This window comes from Triticum dicoccoides, chromosome 1A (assembly GCF_002162155.2).
Source record: "Triticum dicoccoides isolate Atlit2015 ecotype Zavitan chromosome 1A, WEW_v2.0, whole genome shotgun sequence".
NCBI lineage: Eukaryota > Viridiplantae > Streptophyta > Magnoliopsida > Poales > Poaceae > Triticum > Triticum dicoccoides.
In genome coordinates this window covers 36,142,941-36,160,868 of record NC_041380.1, presented here as the reverse complement: position 1 = coordinate 36,160,868, position 17,928 = coordinate 36,142,941, and the positions used below count along the sequence as shown (strand labels likewise).

General features: G+C 44.2%; 1 protein-coding gene and 1 pseudogene across 1 annotated transcript; one reads left to right on the top strand and one right to left on the bottom strand.

Moving 5' to 3' along the window:
* Positions 1 to 2,156: 2,156 nt before the first annotated feature.
* Positions 2,157 to 3,469, top strand: LOC119350628 (annotated as a pseudogene).
* Positions 3,470 to 3,521: 52 nt separating this feature from the next.
* Positions 3,522 to 10,173, bottom strand: LOC119350617. The gene is made up of 4 exons (XM_037618361.1): positions 10,060 to 10,173; positions 4,636 to 4,781; positions 4,232 to 4,563; positions 3,522 to 4,018 (listed from the first exon to the last, which is right to left on the bottom strand). Exons 1-4 carry the CDS (start codon positions 10,171 to 10,173, stop codon positions 3,522 to 3,524), a joined length of 1,089 nt encoding a protein of 362 aa, XP_037474258.1.
* Positions 10,174 to 17,928: the final 7,755 nt, after the last annotated feature.

Genomic DNA, 17,928 nt, shown 5'->3' with positions numbered 1-17,928 from the left:
TCACAAAGCTCTTGTAGCTCGGTGGAAGCGACTGAAGGATTCTGTCAATGACCGCGTCATCCGGGAGATTAACTCCCAGCTGAGTCAAGCGGTTATGTAACCCAGACATAGTGAGTATGTGCTCACTGACAGAACTATTTCCCTCCATCTTACAACTGAAGAACTTGTCGGAGACATCATATCTCTCGGCCCGGGCATGAGCTTGAAAAACCATTTTCAGCTCTTCGAACATCTCATATGCTCTGTGTCTCTCAAAACGCTTTTGGAGCCCCGACTCTAAGCTGTAAAGCATGCCGCACTGAACGAGGGAGTAATCATCGGCACGTGTCTGCCAAGCGTTCATAACGTCTTGTTCTACAGGGAGAACAGGTGCTTCACCTAGCGGTGCTTGTAGGACATAATCTTTCTTGACAGCTATGAGGATGATCCTCAGGTTCTGGACCCAGTCCGTATAGTTGCTGCCATCGTCTTTTAGCTTGGTTTTCTCTAGGAACGCGTTGAAGTTGAGGACAACGTTGGCCATTTGATCTACAATACATGTTGTAAAGATTTTAGACTAAGTTCATGATAATTAAGTTCATCTAAATCAAATTATTCAATGAACTCCCACTCATATAGGCATCCTTCTAGTCATCTAAGTATAACATGATCCAAGTTAACTAGGCCGTGTCCGATCATCACGTGAGACGGACTAGTCAACATCGGTGAACATCTTCATGTTGATCGTATCTTCTATACGACTCATGCTCGACCTTTCGGTCTTCTGTGTTCCGAGGCCATGTCTGTACATGCTAGGCTCGTCAAGTCAACCTAAGTGTTTGCATGTGTAAATCTGTCTTACACCCGTTGTATGTGAACGTTGGAATCTATCACACCCGATCATCACGTGGTGCTTCGAAACAACGAACTGTCGCAACGGTGCACAGTTAGGGGGAACACTTTCTTGAAATTATTATGAGGGATCATCTTATTTACTACCGTCGTTCTAAGTAAACAAGATGCAAAAACATGATAAACATCACATGCAATCAAATAATAATAGTGACATGATATGGCCAATATCACATAGCTCCTTTGATCTCTATCTTGGGGCTCCATGATTATCTTGTCACCGGCATGACACCATGATCTCCACCATCATGATCTCCATCATCGTGTCTCCATGAAGTTGCTCGCCAACTATTACTTCTACTACTATGGCTAACACGTTTAGCAATAAAGTAAAGTAATTTACATAACGTTTCTCAATGGCACGCAGGTCATACAAAAAATAAAGACAACTCCTATGGCTCCTGCCGGTTGTCATACTCATCGACATGCAAGTCGTGATTCCTATTACAATAGCATGAACATCTCATACATCACATATATATCATTCATCATTCATCACAACTTTGGCCATATCACATCACAAAACACTTGCTGCAAAAACAAGTTAGACGTCCTCTAGTTGTTGTTGCAAGTTTTATGTGGCTGCAATAGGGTTCTAGCAAGAACGTGTTCTTACCTACGTGAAAGCCACAACGTGATTTGTCAACTTTTATTTACCCTTCATAAGAGCATCTCTAGTGGATGGTGTATATGGAGGTGGATGCTAAATATACACGATCAAAATCAAAAAAGCTTTCCCAGTGGATCGTGTATCAGGTCATGCACCTATACACGTCGCTCCCACGAGCGTACCTGGCGTGGGACTAAAGACGACCGAGCCACGCTCGTGGGCTCGCGCTCCCGCTCCCACGACCGAAAAAGCCTCCCGCTCCCGTTCCTCTCCGGCCGCCTCCCCAAGGTCGCCGTCGCCCCTCTCCGGCCGCCGCCCAAGGTCGCCGTCGTGTCTCCTCTCCGGCCGCTGCCCAAGATAACCATTTTTCCTTTCTCGCGAGCGGGAGCAGAGGGGCGGCGGCAGCACGCCCTGCAGCCCGATCTGGCGGCGGCGCCGGTGCCAGCGCGCGCCCTGGTGAGAATAGAGGGCGGGGACGGGGGGTTGGGCGACGAGTGGGGGCTGGGCGGCGGAGCGGTGGGGGGAGGGGAGAGATGCAGGGGCGGCGGTCGGGCGCGCCTGTCTGCTGGGGCGGAGGGACGAGCGGCACCGGTGGGAGATGCAGGGGCGGCGGCCGGGCGCGCCTGTCTGCTGGGGCGGCGGGACGAGTGGCGCCATGGGGAGATGCAGGGACAAGCGGGGCGCCGTGGGGAGATGCAGGGACGAGCGGCGCCGGGAGGAGATGCAGGGGAGATGCATAGCTCTTTGGAAGGAGAAGAAAATAATTTTTGCTTGTCAATTTGATGCCAGATTGTGGTCTAAAATAGCTGTGCATTGGTTGCTTGCAGATGGATACTGACCAAAGCTTCTTGGACACCCTTGGTTTTGGTTACACGCAAACACAACTAGAAAGTCCAATTGGAGAGCAGGCAACTCCATCAACTCAACATCGTTCTGCAATAACAGAGAAAGGAAAATCCAACAAAGGCAAAAATTGGTCTAGTGATGAGGACAAGGTTCTCATAGCAGCATGGGCAAATACAAGTTTGGATATTGTTGGGACAGATCAAAACCGGGATGCTTATTGGGATAGAATTTCAGAGTACTACAACACACACAAGGAATCATCATGGCCGAAGCATAATGCTAATGCAATCAATTGCCGTTACACAACGATTAACAGAGAGACCTCTAAATTTTGTGGTTGCCTTCAGCAGATTTTAAATAGGAAAGAAAGTGGAAGGACTATACAAGAAAAGGTATGCGCCTTTCTTGTAATTCTATATGTGATGTGCAATATTCTATATGTGTTGTGCTTATTTTAACAACATATTTATATGTGCAGACAAATGATGCACACATTTTGTTCAAGGAAATGGATCTTAAAAAAAGAAGTCTTTCACACTGATGCATTGCTATGTACAGTTTTCGAAGTATCCAAAGTGGCAGACAAGAGAAGTTGAAACTTCTCTTAAGAAACAAAAGAAGACCATTGATGCAAGTCCGGGCACAACCACCAATGATCCGGCTGATGCATCCTCGGTACGTACTGATGCTACCTCGATACACACTGATGCTCTTGAACATGAGAAAAGACCTGATGGTGTGAAGAGGGACAAGAGAGGTAAAGTTGATGACAGTGCTTGCAAGCTGTCATTAGAAACTGTGTGGGCAGCAAAGCTAGAGAAGGATGAGATCAAAGAGGTGGCAAGAAATGCTCGCTATGCACAGCAATTGGAATTGTGAAAAGAGGAGATTGCACTCAAAAAGAATGAGGATGCACGAAACGAGAGGGAGGGTGCACGGAGACAGTTTGAATTAGATGAGAGGGTCATGCTCATCGACACAAGTGGTATGACTGATGTTCAAAAGCAGTTCTACCGAGCTAAGCAGAAGGAGATCCTTGCTCGCGGCCTAGGGTAATGTGAGCTATATGTTGTAGTTGTAAGAACTATTTACTGCTTTCTGCTAGTTGAGGACATGGATTACATCACTCATTGCATAAATATTTTTATTGATAGCTGCATTACAAAGACATGGATTACTCGTTTCCAAACTTTTGGCACACATGGTCAATTAGATCAAGTTTAAGCTGACCATGTTCATCGAAATTTCTAATCCGATGAGTCATCTGAATAAAAGAGCTCAGTTCTTCCGCATGAGTACGAGAGACTGTGACTCTTTCTCCCATTGCCTCAAAAGTGCAGCTTTGCCGACCAGTTTGTCGCTCCTCTTCAACTACCATATTGTGCATTATGACACAAGCTTTCATGACATCAGTGATTTCTTTACGTTTCCATCCTTTAGCAGGTCCACGAACAATGGCAAAACGGGATTGCAGAACTCGAAAAGCTCGTTCCACATCTTTCCTAGCCCCCTCTTGCTTCTTGGCAAAAGTTTTATGCTTTCTGCTAGTTGGAGCTGGTATGCTCTTCACAAATGTTGCCCACCGTGGATAGATACCATCTGCAAGGTAATACCCCATTGTGTACTGATGGTCATTGATGCTATAATTCACTGGAGGAGTTTGGCCTTCGGCTAGCTTTGTAAAAACAGGAGAACATTGAAGAACATTTATATCATTCAGAGACCCTGGTAAACCAAAATAAGCATGCCAAATCCAAAGATCTTGTGAAGCAACTGCTTCCAAGATCATAGTGGGCTCGCTCACATGGCCTTTAAACATGCCATGCCATTTTTTGGGGCAATTTTTCCACCCCCAGTGCATGCAATCTATGCTCCCTAACATACCGGGAAATCCTCTTTCCTCCCCTATTGCAAGTAACCTAGCAATGTCTTCTTCATTTGGAGATCTCAGGTACTTTTCCCCAAAAACTTCACAAATTTTGATCACAAATTTCTTGCAAGACTCTAAATTTGTAGACTCAGCGGACCGGATGTACTCATCAACATAATCAGCTGCTACTCCATATGTTAGTATCCGCATCGCCGCGGTGATCTTTTGCAAAGGATATAACCCAAGAGCTCCAGAAGCACTTCTTTTTTGTGTAAAATAATCATCATAGTCATGCTCAAGTATACCATCAGCTATGCGGTTGAACAAAGTACGCGACATCCTAAATCTGTGCATAAAAATTAAATGAGACAGGGAAATGAAAAAAGGACCAAAGCAGAGAAGTGTACTAATTACGAACCTTCGTCGAAACAAATGTTCGGGAAAGCGAGGGACTTCTTTGAAGTAGTCGTCCCACAGAAGAAGAAATCCGGCATCTCTTCCTCGATCGATTGACTGACGTCCATGCTTGGAACCGCCATGGCGTCGAGCGTTCTTCCTCTCTTTCTACTCGCGCTCGGCGAATGCTGCAAGTATGAGTTCATCATCGCCAGATGAAGATGACGAAGAACTCATGTCCCAAGTGGATGTGTTCATTGTGTTGCGTGAGAAACGATAGAAAAATCTAGGTGAGGAGAGAAGTGTGCTGGAAGAGGTGGTAGGAGTGGTTTATATAGATCGGAAATATGACCGTTGGAAATATAGCCGTTTGAAAATATAGCCGTTGGAATATACACGTCCTAATTTACACGTTCCACTGAAAAACTGGGAGGTGTATAATTTAGCAAGGTGTATATGGACGTGTATATGGAGATATAACCGTCCAAATTTACACGTTCCACTAGAGATGCTCTAAGGACCCTTTTCGTCGAATCCGCTGCAACTAAAGTGGGAGAGACAGACACCCGCCAGCCACCTTATGCAACTAGTGCATGTTAGTCGGTGGAACCGGTCTCACGTAAGCGTACGTGTAAGGTTGGTCCGGGCCGCTTCATCCCACGATACTGCTGAAGAAAAATAAGACTAGTAGCGGCAAGAAAGTTGACAACATCTACGCCCACAACAAATTGTGTTCTACTCGTGCAAAGTGAACTATGCATAGACCTAGCTCATGATGCCACTGTTGGGGAACATTGCAGAAAACAAAAATTTTCCTACGGTTTCACCAAGATCCATCTATGAGTTCATCTAGCAACGAGTGATTGGATTGCATCTACATACCTTTGTAGATCACGCGCGGAAGCGTTCAAAGAACGGGGATGAGGAAGTCGTACTCGACGTGATCCAAATCACCGGAGATCCTAGCGCCGAACGGACGGCACCTCCGCGTTCAACACACGTATGGTCAGCGTGATGTCTCCTCCTTCTTGATCCAGCAAGGGGGAAGGAGAGGTTGATGAAGATCCAGCAGCACGACGGCGTGGTGGTGGATGCAGGGGTCATCGCAGCAGGGCTTCGCCGTTCTACTGCGAGAGGGAGAGGTGTAGCAGGGAAGAGGGAGGCGCCAAGACTCAAGGGTGCCGCTGCCCCTCCCCCCTTTATATAGGCCCCCTAGGGGGTGCGCCGGCCCTAGGAGATGGGATCTCCTAGGGGGGCGGCGACCAAGGGGTGGAGTGCCCCCCAAGCTAGGTGGGGCGCCCCCCCACCCTAGGGTTCCCAACCCTAGGCGCATGGGGTGGGCCAAGGGGGGCGCACCAGCCCACTATGGGCTGGTTCCCCTCCCCACTTAGCCCATGGGGCCCTCCGGGATGGGTGGCCCCACCCGATGGACCCCTGGGACCCTTCCGGTGGTCCCGGTACAAATACCGGTGACCCCCAAAACTCTCCCGATGGCTGAAACTGCACTTCCTATATATAATTCTTCACCTCCAGAACATTCCGGAACTCCTCGTGACATCCAGGATCTCATCCGGGACTCCGAACAAATTTCGGGTTACTGCATATTCATATCTCTACAACCCTAGCGTCACCGAACCTTAAGTGTGTGGACCCTACGGGTTCGGGAGACATGTAGACATGACCGAAATGGCTCTCCAGTCAATAACCAACAGCGGGATCTGGATACCCATGTTGGCTCCCACATGCTCCTCGATGATATCATCGGATTAACCACGATGTCGAGGATTCAAGCAACCCCGTATACAATTCCCTTTGTCAATCGGTACGTTACTTGCCCGAGATTCGATCGTCGGTATCCCAATACCTCGTTCAATCTCGTTACCGGCAAGTCACTTTAATCGTACCGTAATGCATGATCCCGTGACCAGACACTTGGTCACTTTGAGCTCATTATGATGATGCATTACCGAGTGGGCCCAGAGATACCTCTCCGTCATACGGAGTGACAAATCCCAGTCTTGATCCGTGTCAACCCAACAGACACTTTCGGAGATACCCGTAGTATACCTTTATTTTCACCCAATTACATTGTGACATTTGGTACACCCAAAGCACTCCTACGGTATCCGGGAGTTACACGATCTCATGGTCTAAGGAAAAGATACTTGACATTGGAAAAACTCTAGCAAACGAACTATACGATCTTGTGCTATGTTTAGGATTGGGTCTTGTCCATCACATCATTCTCCTAGTGATGTGATCTTGTTATCAATGACATCCAATGTCCATAGTCAGGAAACCATGACTATCTGTTGATCAACGAGCTAGTTAACTAGAGGCTTACTAGGGACATGTTGGTGTCTAAGTATTCACACATGTATTACGATTTCCGGATAACACAATTATAGCATGAATAAAAGACAATTATCATGAACAAGGAAATATAATAATAATCCTTTTATTATTGCCTCTAGGGCATATTTCCAACAAAGCTCGCACCAGCCGGTTCTTCTAATCCCTATTCGTTGGATGTCTAAGAATGGCGGGCCATTTTGTTGTATATCTTCAACAACCTAACAGAAGTGCGGCCGTACATCAAGTAAGTTCTCGGTACATTGTTTCACAACTTCTAATTCCTTTGAACTGCTCTTATTCTCGGATATTTGATACAGTCGATACGTCGCCAAATTCTCGTATGGAGCGGTGATACAAAAGGATTCCGTCGAAGAGTATGAGCTTCTGGCAAAGCAACGAGGCGACTATCTCAGTTTCATCTCTTGGTTCAAACAAATGGCAATTTCCATTAGACCATTTCATTTCTTCGTCTAATTTGCGGCTAATGCAACAATCCTTCTTTTGTATTAATTTTTTAGGCTAATTCAGTTTATGAACGCCGAATTGAGACAAGTCGCTAATGGCTTTGACTATAAGGTTCGTTCATTTGACAAATATGACATTAACGGGTATCGCTTTTTTACCTATGGCAAAGAGCTATCTACGGCCGACCAAAAGTTTACAAATTGCTGTGTCTCTGCTATCAGCGAAGGAGGTACCGAGTATTATGGAAGAGTTGAAGCAATTTATGAACTTTTATTCTATGGTGCAATCCCACCAAATGTCGTAGTCTTCAAATTTTATTGGTTCTAGCCAAAGGAGACTAGAAGGACTCATGAACATATAGGGCTAGTCGAAATCAAACAGAGCACCCATTTGGATGTTGCCGATGTCTATATTATGGCTCAACAGGCAACCCAAGTTTTCTATCTACCGTGGGCCTGTCAAAGTGATCCAAATCTTAATGGTTGGGATGTCGTTTATGAAGTGCCACCACGTGTTAGACCACCTCCTCCCCAATGAAGAGGATTATGAACCTCAAATTAACCCAGGCACATATGAAGGAGAATTCTTCCAAGAAACACGTCATTCCAAAAAATGTATCAAGAACTGCTCTACTTCAGCCCAGAACATTGAAGTAGACAGCGAAAGTGAATCCAACTTCACACCTAAGCCGGAACAAGAAGAGCCGGAACAAGAAGAGGTTACTACTGTGGATGACCTGTCAATGCTTGTCCGATTATGTAAAGGAGGCATTCCACATGTTGATGCATTTATTGAGGATGATGATGAGCACATCATTACTGATAGTGATGATGATGATGCATTTATTGATCCTGGAGCATTTATAGACGATGAAGATTATTAATTAGTTCATGTTATTAGGTATTCCATTTTTTATCATGTTCATGATGATGATACACTTAAATTATATACATATTATTATTCATGTCAGGTTCAATTTTTTATGTTGTACTAATTTCGTTTACTCTTTGTCATTGCAGGTGTTGACAGATGGTGGGCGCGGGTCCAGAGCGCTCCGAGGCTCCTTCCTCAGCGCATGCTGGGAGGGGTGCTTCCCTTCCACCCCAGCACCTCCGAAGAGCGCTGATAGACAGTATGCAGTCACCAACGGCGGGCGCTTCTTCTTCGGCCGGGAGAGGTCGGGGGAAGAAGAGGGGTGATAGCACCCATATCACATAAACCATGATAACAATCATCTCCTATTTTAACCGAGACAACAGGCATGCCTACAACATGTCTATGTTTGTATTTTGTACCGGGTTTAGCAATTCTTGCTACTTCACCGATGAAGTAAATAACATGCCCATCAACATTATCGACCAAGAGATCTTTAACCATAGCAACACTAGGTTCTACTTTAATTTTCTCGGGGGGTTTAGGTGCTTTAATATTACTTCTATGAGCCACAGTTGAAACCATATCATGCTCCTTTATCTTAACAGGAAAAGGTGGTTTCTCAATGTAAGCAGTAGGAACAACTGGTCAACATTGTAAATGATAGTTTCTTCTTTAGGAACTACTGGTTCTTTGATTTATTCTTTAATAGGGGGATGCTATTTATACCACATCTTTTAGGGAGATCAACATGAGTATCAAAAGATTCACAAAAGGAGGCTACTATCTCAGAGTCAAGTCCATACTTAGTGCTAAACTTTTGAAAAGCATCGGTGTTCATAAAAGATTTAACACAAGCAAACTTAAGCTTAATACCTGACTCTTTACCTTCGTCGAGTTCCCAATCTTGAGAGTTGCATTTAATTCTTTCTAAGAGATCCCACCTGAATTCAATAGTCTTCTTCATAAAAGAACCAGCACAAGAAGTATCAATCATGGATTGATCATTACGAGAAAGCCAAGCATAAAATTTTTGAATAATAAGAGCTCATGAATTGGGCATGAATATAACATTCTCTTAAGCCTCCCCCAAGCTAGAGCGATACTTTCTCCATGTCCCAGAACATAGACCTCGTCTTCCATACCTTCAGCAGCGGCTCCGGCGCCTTTTTCATCGTGTTTCCCGGCGCGGGGCACTACTCCCAGTTTTCAACAGCTCATCGATTTTGGCGCCGCTCCGCTTACATGGAGGTCCTTGATGCTCAGTGTGAACATTGAATAGATCTCCACGGGCCGTCCTTCTTGAGCCATCTTCGATGCCCCATGTACACGATTTTCCTAGAGCCGCCATCTTTCCTTGACGTTAGTTGCTAAGACGTCATATCATGCATGCATCGCGTGCATCCACAATATCCATGGCACACCTGGCCTGCGACATATTCGTAACTGAGATAGTCGTGCATCGTCGTGATCAGAACGGCTCTCATGTAGAAATACTCGTCTTTGCTGGCGTCCCATATCTTGGCCGCTGTTTTCCATAACGTGTCTAACTCCTCTTGAAGTAGCCCCAGATACAAATTATTATTATTCCCCGGTTGTCTCGGCCCTTGAATCAGCATGCTCATGTGAATGTACTTCGACTTCATGCACAACCAGGGGGGAGGTTGTACATCCATACAAACACGGGCCATGTGCTATGGTTGGTGTTCTGGTTGCCAAACGGATTCATGCCATCGGTACACGCGCCGAGCACGATGTTCCTTGCATCACACTTGAAATACCGATAAAAGCCGTTCAACGCTCTCCATTGGATTCCATCCTTGACGTGTATCAGCTTCGGATCATCTCCATCGTTGGGCTTCTTCATCTCTGCGTGCTAGCGCATGATCTTTGCTTCCTTGGGATCTACAAAATACCACTGGAGACAGGGAGTGATCTGTAAGTACCATACAACTTTCTGGGGAGATTTCTTCTTGACCTTATTGTATCGAGAAGCATTGCACAACGGACAACTTGTTTTTTGCGTGCTCCTTCCGATAAATTATGCAATCGTTAATGCATGCATGGTATCTAACGTGTGGCAGATCAAGAGGGCACATGATCTTCTTGGCCTCATCCACACTAGTAGGACATAGATTCCCCGCGGGAAGAACATCCTTTAGGTACTTGAGATGCTCATCGAGGCTTGTGTCGGTCCATTTGTTTTTAGCCTTCGTCTTCAGGAGTTGGAGCTGAAACTCAAGCGGGTCACCTCAGGATTGCAACCATCATACAATGGAGTGTTCGAGTCTACCACCAGTTGTTGCTGCTTAGCCTCCTCTCTAGAAGAAGCTCTCTCATTACTCGTCTCCTTGCGAAGCAGTGCTTTGAACATGAGGGTTCCGCACAATTGAACTTAGTACGGACGAACTCTGCAGCGTGGAGTCCGTGTTCTCTCTGCCGCCATGTCCGGCCCCTTCTCCGCCGCCATGTCTGGCCCTTCTCCTCCGCCATGTCCGGTCCCTTCTCCGCCGCCATGCCGGCCTCTTCCCCACCGCCATTATCGATCATCTCTTCTTCTTGCCCCATGTTGTCATTGCCTGCCCCGTCGGCGTCCTCAACATCTTCAATTATCCACCGAGTATAGCCATCCATGAAACTAGTCATGAGCAGGTGTGCTTCGACACGACCATCGTCATAGGGTCGAGCCAAACTATTCCTTTGCATCTTCGACACGGACATAAGACCTCTGTCAGGTTATTTTGTTTCATGTCCTACAGCGCCGACCACAACCACCTGTCCACCATAGTTCCACTGACCATAATGAACGCATGCATGGTAATAATAAAAAAATTGATTATAAAAATGCGTGCATGCATCAGAGTCATACAAAAATTTGGCATGACCTTCCCTAAAAATAGAACATATAGATCTAGAGTTTGCCCGGAATTCACCAAAACGGAAATAAATCGACATTTTTGAAAAACATAGGCAACTCACAAGCACAATTCGATGTCAACTCATGCCACACACACAATTTCCATCACATCGCCTGATTATGTCATATCGCACACACATTCACATATTTCCATTCTTGTAAAAGCATGAATTTTTAATCACATATCTCTCGAGATCAAGCACACGTAGTGGAGATGATGATGTAGTAGGGAGATCAAAAGTGGACAAAGCTCTTCTTGACAAGGCTAGATCTAGTTAGGGGGTACATAGGTCACTTCACTAAATGGTACATCTACCTACCTAGCTAATTTGGGAGGAGACAACTTCAACTAGTGGAGGGGGGGGGAGGAAAAATAGAAAGGAGATGCATTAATGGAGGTGGTGTAGTTAGCTAGGAGTAATAAAGAGAGAGAAAGGTAGGTAGAAGAAGGAGAGTAATGGGGGGAGAAGTACTGAGGAAGAAGCAAAGTGACGGAGAGAGGAGGTGGGAGGTAGGGGAAAGTAAGGAAGAGAGGATGGGGGAGGGGGAGGGGGAGGGAAAAGTTGGTATATGCTGCGGCTTAGCAGTAGCACTGGTCGTAAACCACGCTACTAGTAATAAGATAGCAGCAACCCCTTTTTTTATTTAGGCTTCATTGGCCTCTTTTCTTCCTCACATGGGGCAATGCTCTAATAATGATGACCATCACACTTTTATTTACTTAGAACTCAATATTACAACTTGATATCTAGAACAAAGTATGACTCTATATGAATGCCTCTGGCGGTGCACCGGGATGTACAATGATCTAGCGTAGCAATGACATCAAACAGACAATCCATGAAAACATCATGCTAGCTATCCTACAATCATGCAAAGCAATATGACGACGAACGCTCAAGTCATGTATATGATGATGATGGAAGTTGCATGGCAATATATCCCGGAATGGCTATGGAAATGCCATAATAGGTAGGTATGGTGGCTGTTTTGAGGAAGGGTATATGGTGGGTTTGATGCACCGGCGAAAGTTGCGTGGGACTAGAGTGGCTAGCAGGGTGGAAGGGTGAGAGTGTGTATAATCCATGGACTCAATATTAGTCATAAATAACTCACATACTTATTGCAAAAAATTTATTAGCCCTCGGAGCAAAGTACTATTACGCATGCTCCTAGGGGAGAGGTTGGTAGGAGTTAACCATCGCGCGCCCCGACCTTCACACAAAGATAGACAATCAAGGATAAATTGTGCTCCAACTTCTCGGCATAACAAGAGACTATACATGCATGCTTCGGCAATCACAAACCTTAACACCAATATTCTTACTACACACCAATCATTTAAGTACCTCCCACATATTAGCATCTTTATATCGCAAAACTATTGCAAGGAATCAAACATATCATATTCAGTGATCTACAAGTTTTATTTAGGATTTTATGACTAACCATGTGAATGGCCAATTCCTGTCAACTCTCTAAATAGATATAAGTGAAGCAAGAGAGTTTTAATTCTTTCTACAAAAGATATGCCCACGCTCTAACAAATATAAGTGAAGCAAAGGGGCATTCTACAAATGGTGGTTTTGTTGGGGAACATAGTAATTTCAAAAAAATTCCTACGCACACGCAAGATCATGGTGATGCATAGAAACGAGAGGGGAGAGTGTGATCTACGTACCCTCGTAGACCTACAGCGGAAGCGTTATGACAACGTGGTTGATGTAGTCATACGTCTTCACAGCCCGACCGATCAAGCACCGAAACTACGACACCTCTGAGTTTTAGCACACGTTCAGCTCGATGACGATCCCCGGACTCCGATCCAGCAAAGTGTCGGGGAAGAGTTCCATCAGCACGACGGCGTGGTGACGATCTTGATGTTCTACCGTCGCAGGGCTTCGCCTAAGCACCGCTACAATATTATCGAGGAGTATGGTGGAAGGGGGCACCACACACGGCTAAGAAAACGACCACGAGGATCAACTTGTGTGTCTAGGGGTGCCCCCTGCCCCCGTATATAAAGGAGCAAGGGGAGGAGGCCGGCCGGCTCTATTGGCGTGCCAAGGAGGAGTCCTCCTCCTAGTAGGAGTAGGACTCCTACTAGGAGGGGGAAAGGAAGTGGGGAGGGAGAAGGAAAGGGGGGCGCCGCCCCCCTTCTCCTAGTACAATTCGGACCAAGGGGGGAGGAGGCGCGCGGCCCACCTTGGCTGCCCTTCTCTCTCTCCACTAAGGCCCATATGGCCCACTACTTCTCCCGGGGGGTTCCGGTAACCCTCCGGTACTCCGGTTTTCTCCGAAATCACCCGAAACACTTCCGGTATCTGAATATAGCCGTCCAATATATCAATCTTTATGTCTCGACCATTCGAGACTCCTCGTTATGTCCGTGATCACATCCGGGACTCCGAACTAACTTCGGTACATCAATACTCATAAACTCATAATATAACTGTCATCGAAACCTTAAGCGTGCGGACCCTACGGGTTCGAGAACAATGTAGACATGACCGAGACATGTCTCTGGTCAATAACCAATAGCGGAACCTGGATGCTCATATTGGATCCCACATATTCTACGAAGATCTTTATCGGTCAGACCGCATAACAACATATGTTGTTCCCTTTGTCATCGGTATGTTACTTGCCCGAGATTCGATCGTCGGTATCTCAATACCTAGTTCAATCTCGTTACCGGCAAGTCTCTTTACTCGTTTCATAATACATCATCTCGCAACTAACTCATTAGTTGCAATGCTTGCAAGGCTTATGTGATGTGCATTACCGAGAGGGCCCAGAGATACCTCTCCGATAATTGGAGTGACAAATCCTAATCTCGAAATACGCCAACCCAACATTTACCTTTGGAGACACCTGTAGAGCTCCTTTATAATCACCCAGTTACGTTGTGACGTTTGGTAGCACACAAAGTGTTCCTTCGGCAAACGGGAGTTGCATAATCTCATAGTCATAGGAACATGTATAAGTCATGAAGAAAGCAATAGCAACATACTAAACGATCGGGTGCTAAGCTAATGGAATGGGTCATGTCAATCTCATCATTCTCCTAATAATGTGATCCCGTTAATCAAATGATAACACATGTCTATGGTTAGGAAACATAACCATCTTTGATTAACGAGCTAGTCAAGTAGAGGCATACTAGTGACGTTTAGTTTGTCTATGTATTCACACAAGTATTATGTTTCCGGATAATACAATTCTAGCATGAATAATAAACATTTATCATGATATAAGGAAATAAAATAATAACATTATTATTGCCTCTAGGGCATATTTCCTTCAGTCTCCCACTTGCACTAGAGTCAATAATCTAGTTCACATTGCCATGTGATTTAACACCAATAGTTCACATCATTATGTGACCAACACTCAAAGGGTTTACTAGAGTCAATAATCTAGTTCACATCGCTATGTGATTAACACCCAAAGAGTACTAAGGTGTGATCATGTTTTGCATGTGAGAGAAGTTTAGTCAACGGGTCTGCCATATTCAGATCCGTATGTATTTTGCAAATTTCTATGTCAACAATGCTCTGCATGGAGCTACTTTAGCTAATTGCTCCCACTTTCAATATGCATCTAGATTGAGACTTAGAATCATCTGGATCAGTGTCAAAGTTTGCATCGACGTAACCTTTTACGACGAACCTTTTGTCACCTCCATAATCGAGAAACATATCCTTATTCCACTAAGGATAATTTTGACCGATGTCCAGTGATCTACTCCTAGATCACTATTGTACTTCCTTGCCAACATCAGTGTAGGGTATACAATAGATCTGGTACATAGGATGGCATACTTTATAGAACCTATGGCTGAGGCATAGGGAATGACTTTCATTCTCTTTCTATCTTCTGCCGTGGTCGGGTTTTGAGTCTTACTCAATTTCACACCTTGTAACACAGGCAAGAACTCTTTCTTTGACTGTTCCATTTTGAACTACTTCAAAATCTTGTCAAGGTATGTACTCATTGAAAAAACTTATCAAGCGTCTTGATCTATCTCTATAGATCTTGATGCTCAATATGTAAGCAGCTTCACCGAGGTTTTCTTTGAAAAAATCCTTTCAAACACTCCTTTATGCTTTGCAGAATAATTCTACATTATTTTCGATCAACAATATGTCATTCACATATGCTTATCAGGAATGCTGTAGTGCTCCCACTCACTTTCTTGTAAATACAGGCTTCACCGCAAGTCTGTATAAAACTATATGCTTTGATCAACTTATCAAAGCGTATATTCCAACTCCGAGATGCTTGCACCAGTCCATAGATGAATCGCTGGAGCTTGCATATTTAGTTAACACCTTTAGGATCGACAAAACCTTCTAGTTGCATCGTATACAACTCTGCTTTAATAAATCCATTAAGGAATGCAGTTTTGTTTATCCATTTGCCAGATTTCATAAAATGTGGCAATTGCTAACATGATTCGGACAGACTTAAGCATAGATACGAGTGAGAAACTCTCATCATAGTCAACACCTTGAACTTTGTCAAAAAAAAATTCGACAAGTCTAGCTTTGTAGATAGTAACACTACTATCAGCGTCCGTCTTCCTCTTGAAGATCCATTTAATCTCAATGGCTTGCTGATCATCGGGCAAGTCAACCAAAGTCCATACTTTGTTCTCATATATGGATCCTATCTCAGATTTCATGGCCTCAAACCATTTCGCGGAATCTGGGCTCATCATCGCTTCCTCATAGTTCGCAAGTTTGTCATGGTCTAGTAACATGACTTCCAGAACAGGATTACCGTACCACTCTGGTGCGGATCTCACTCTGATTTACATATGAGATTTGGTAGTAACTTGATCTGAAGTTACATGATCATCATCATTAGCTTCCTCACTAATTGGTGTAGTAGTCACAGGAACAGATTTCTGTGATGAACTACTTTCCAATAAGGGAGCAGGTACAGTTACCTTATCAAGTTCTACTTTCCTCCCACTCACTTCTTTCGAGAGAAACTCCTTCTCTAGAAAGGATCCATTCTTAGCAACGAATGTCTTGCCTTAGGATCTGTGATAGAAGGTGTACCCAACTTTCTCCTTTGGGTATCCTATGAAGACAAATTTCTCCGATTTGAGTTTGAGCTTATCAGGATGAAACTTTTCCACATAAGCATTGCAACGCCAAACTTTAAGAAACGACAACTTTAGTCTCTTTCCAAACCACAATTCATATTGTGTCGTCTCAACGGACTTAGATGGTGCCCCTTTTTAATGTGAATGCAGTTGTCTTTAATGCATGACCCCAAAACGATAGTGGTAAATCGGTAAGAAACATCATAGATTGTACGATATCCAATAAAGTACGGTTATGACATTCGGACACACCATTATGCTGTGGTGTTCCAAGTGGCACGAATTTGTGAAACTATTCCACATTGTTTTAATTGAAGACCAAACTCGCAACTCAAATATTTTACCTCTGCGATCATATCGTAGAAACTTTTATTTTCTTGTTACGATGATTCTCCACTTCACTATGAAATTCTTTGAACTTTTCAAATGTTTCAGACTTGTGTTTCATCAAGTAGATATACCCATATCTGCTTAAATCATCTGTGAAGGTCAGAAAATAATGATACCCGCAGCGAGCCTTAACACTCATCGGATCACATACATCAGTATGTATTATTTCCAATAAGTCAGTTGCTCGCTCCATTGTTCCGGAGAACGGAGTCTTAGTCATCTTGCCCATAAGGCATGGTTCGCAAGCACCAAGTGATTCATAATCAAGTGATTCCAAAATCCCATCATCATGGAGTTTCTTCATGCGCTTTACACCAATATGACCTAAACGGCAGTGCCACAAATAAGTTGCACTATCATTATTAACTTCGCATCTTTTGGTTTCAATATTATGAATATGTGTATCACTACGATCGAGATCCAATGAACTATTTTCATTGGGTGTGTAACCATATAAGGTTTTATTCATGTAAACAGAACAACAATTTATTCTCTTACTTAAATGAATGACCGTATTACAATAAACATGATCAAATCATATTCATGCTCAACGCAAACACCAAATAACACTTATTTAGGTTCAACACTAATCCCGAAAGTAGAGGGAGTGTGCGATGATGATCATATCAATCTTGGAACCACTTCCAACACACATCGTCACTTCACCCTTAACTAGTCTCTGTTTATTCTGCAACTCCCGTTTCGAGTTACTAATCTTAGCAACTGAACTAGTATCAAATACTGAGGGGCTGCTATAAACACTAGTAAAGTACACATCAATAACATGTATATCAAATATACTTATGTTCACTTTGCCATCCTTCTTATCCGCCAATCACTTGGGGTAGTTCCGCTTCCAGTGACCAGTCCCTTTGCAGTAGAAGCACTTAGTCTCAGGCTTAGGACCAGACTTGGGCTTCTTCACTTGAGCAGCAACTTGCTTGTTCTTCTTCCTGAAGTTCCCCTTTTTTCCTTTGCCCTTTTCTTGAAACTAGTGGTCTTTTCTATTATCAACACTTGATGTTTTTCTCGATTTCTACCTTCGTCAATTTCAGCATTACGAAGAGCTTGGGAATCGTTTCCGTTATCCCTTGCATATCATAGTTCATCACGAAGTTCTACTAACTTGGTGATGGTGACTAGAGAATTCTGTCAATTACTATTTTATCTGGAAGATTAACTCCCACTTGATTCAAGCG

Coding starts and splice junctions, on each gene's coding strand:
- LOC119350617 (XM_037618361.1), bottom strand. CDS start 10,173: ATGAAGAAGCCCAACGATGGAGATGATCCGAAGCTGATACACGTCAAG. Junction 4,564..4,635: donor GAACATTTGTTTCGACGAAG/GTTCGTAATTAG, acceptor TTTTATGCACAG/ATTTAGGATGTCGCGTACTT. Junction 4,019..4,231: donor GGAGGAAAGAGGATTTCCCG/GTATGTTAGGGA, acceptor TTACAAAGCTAG/CCGAAGGCCAAACTCCTCCA.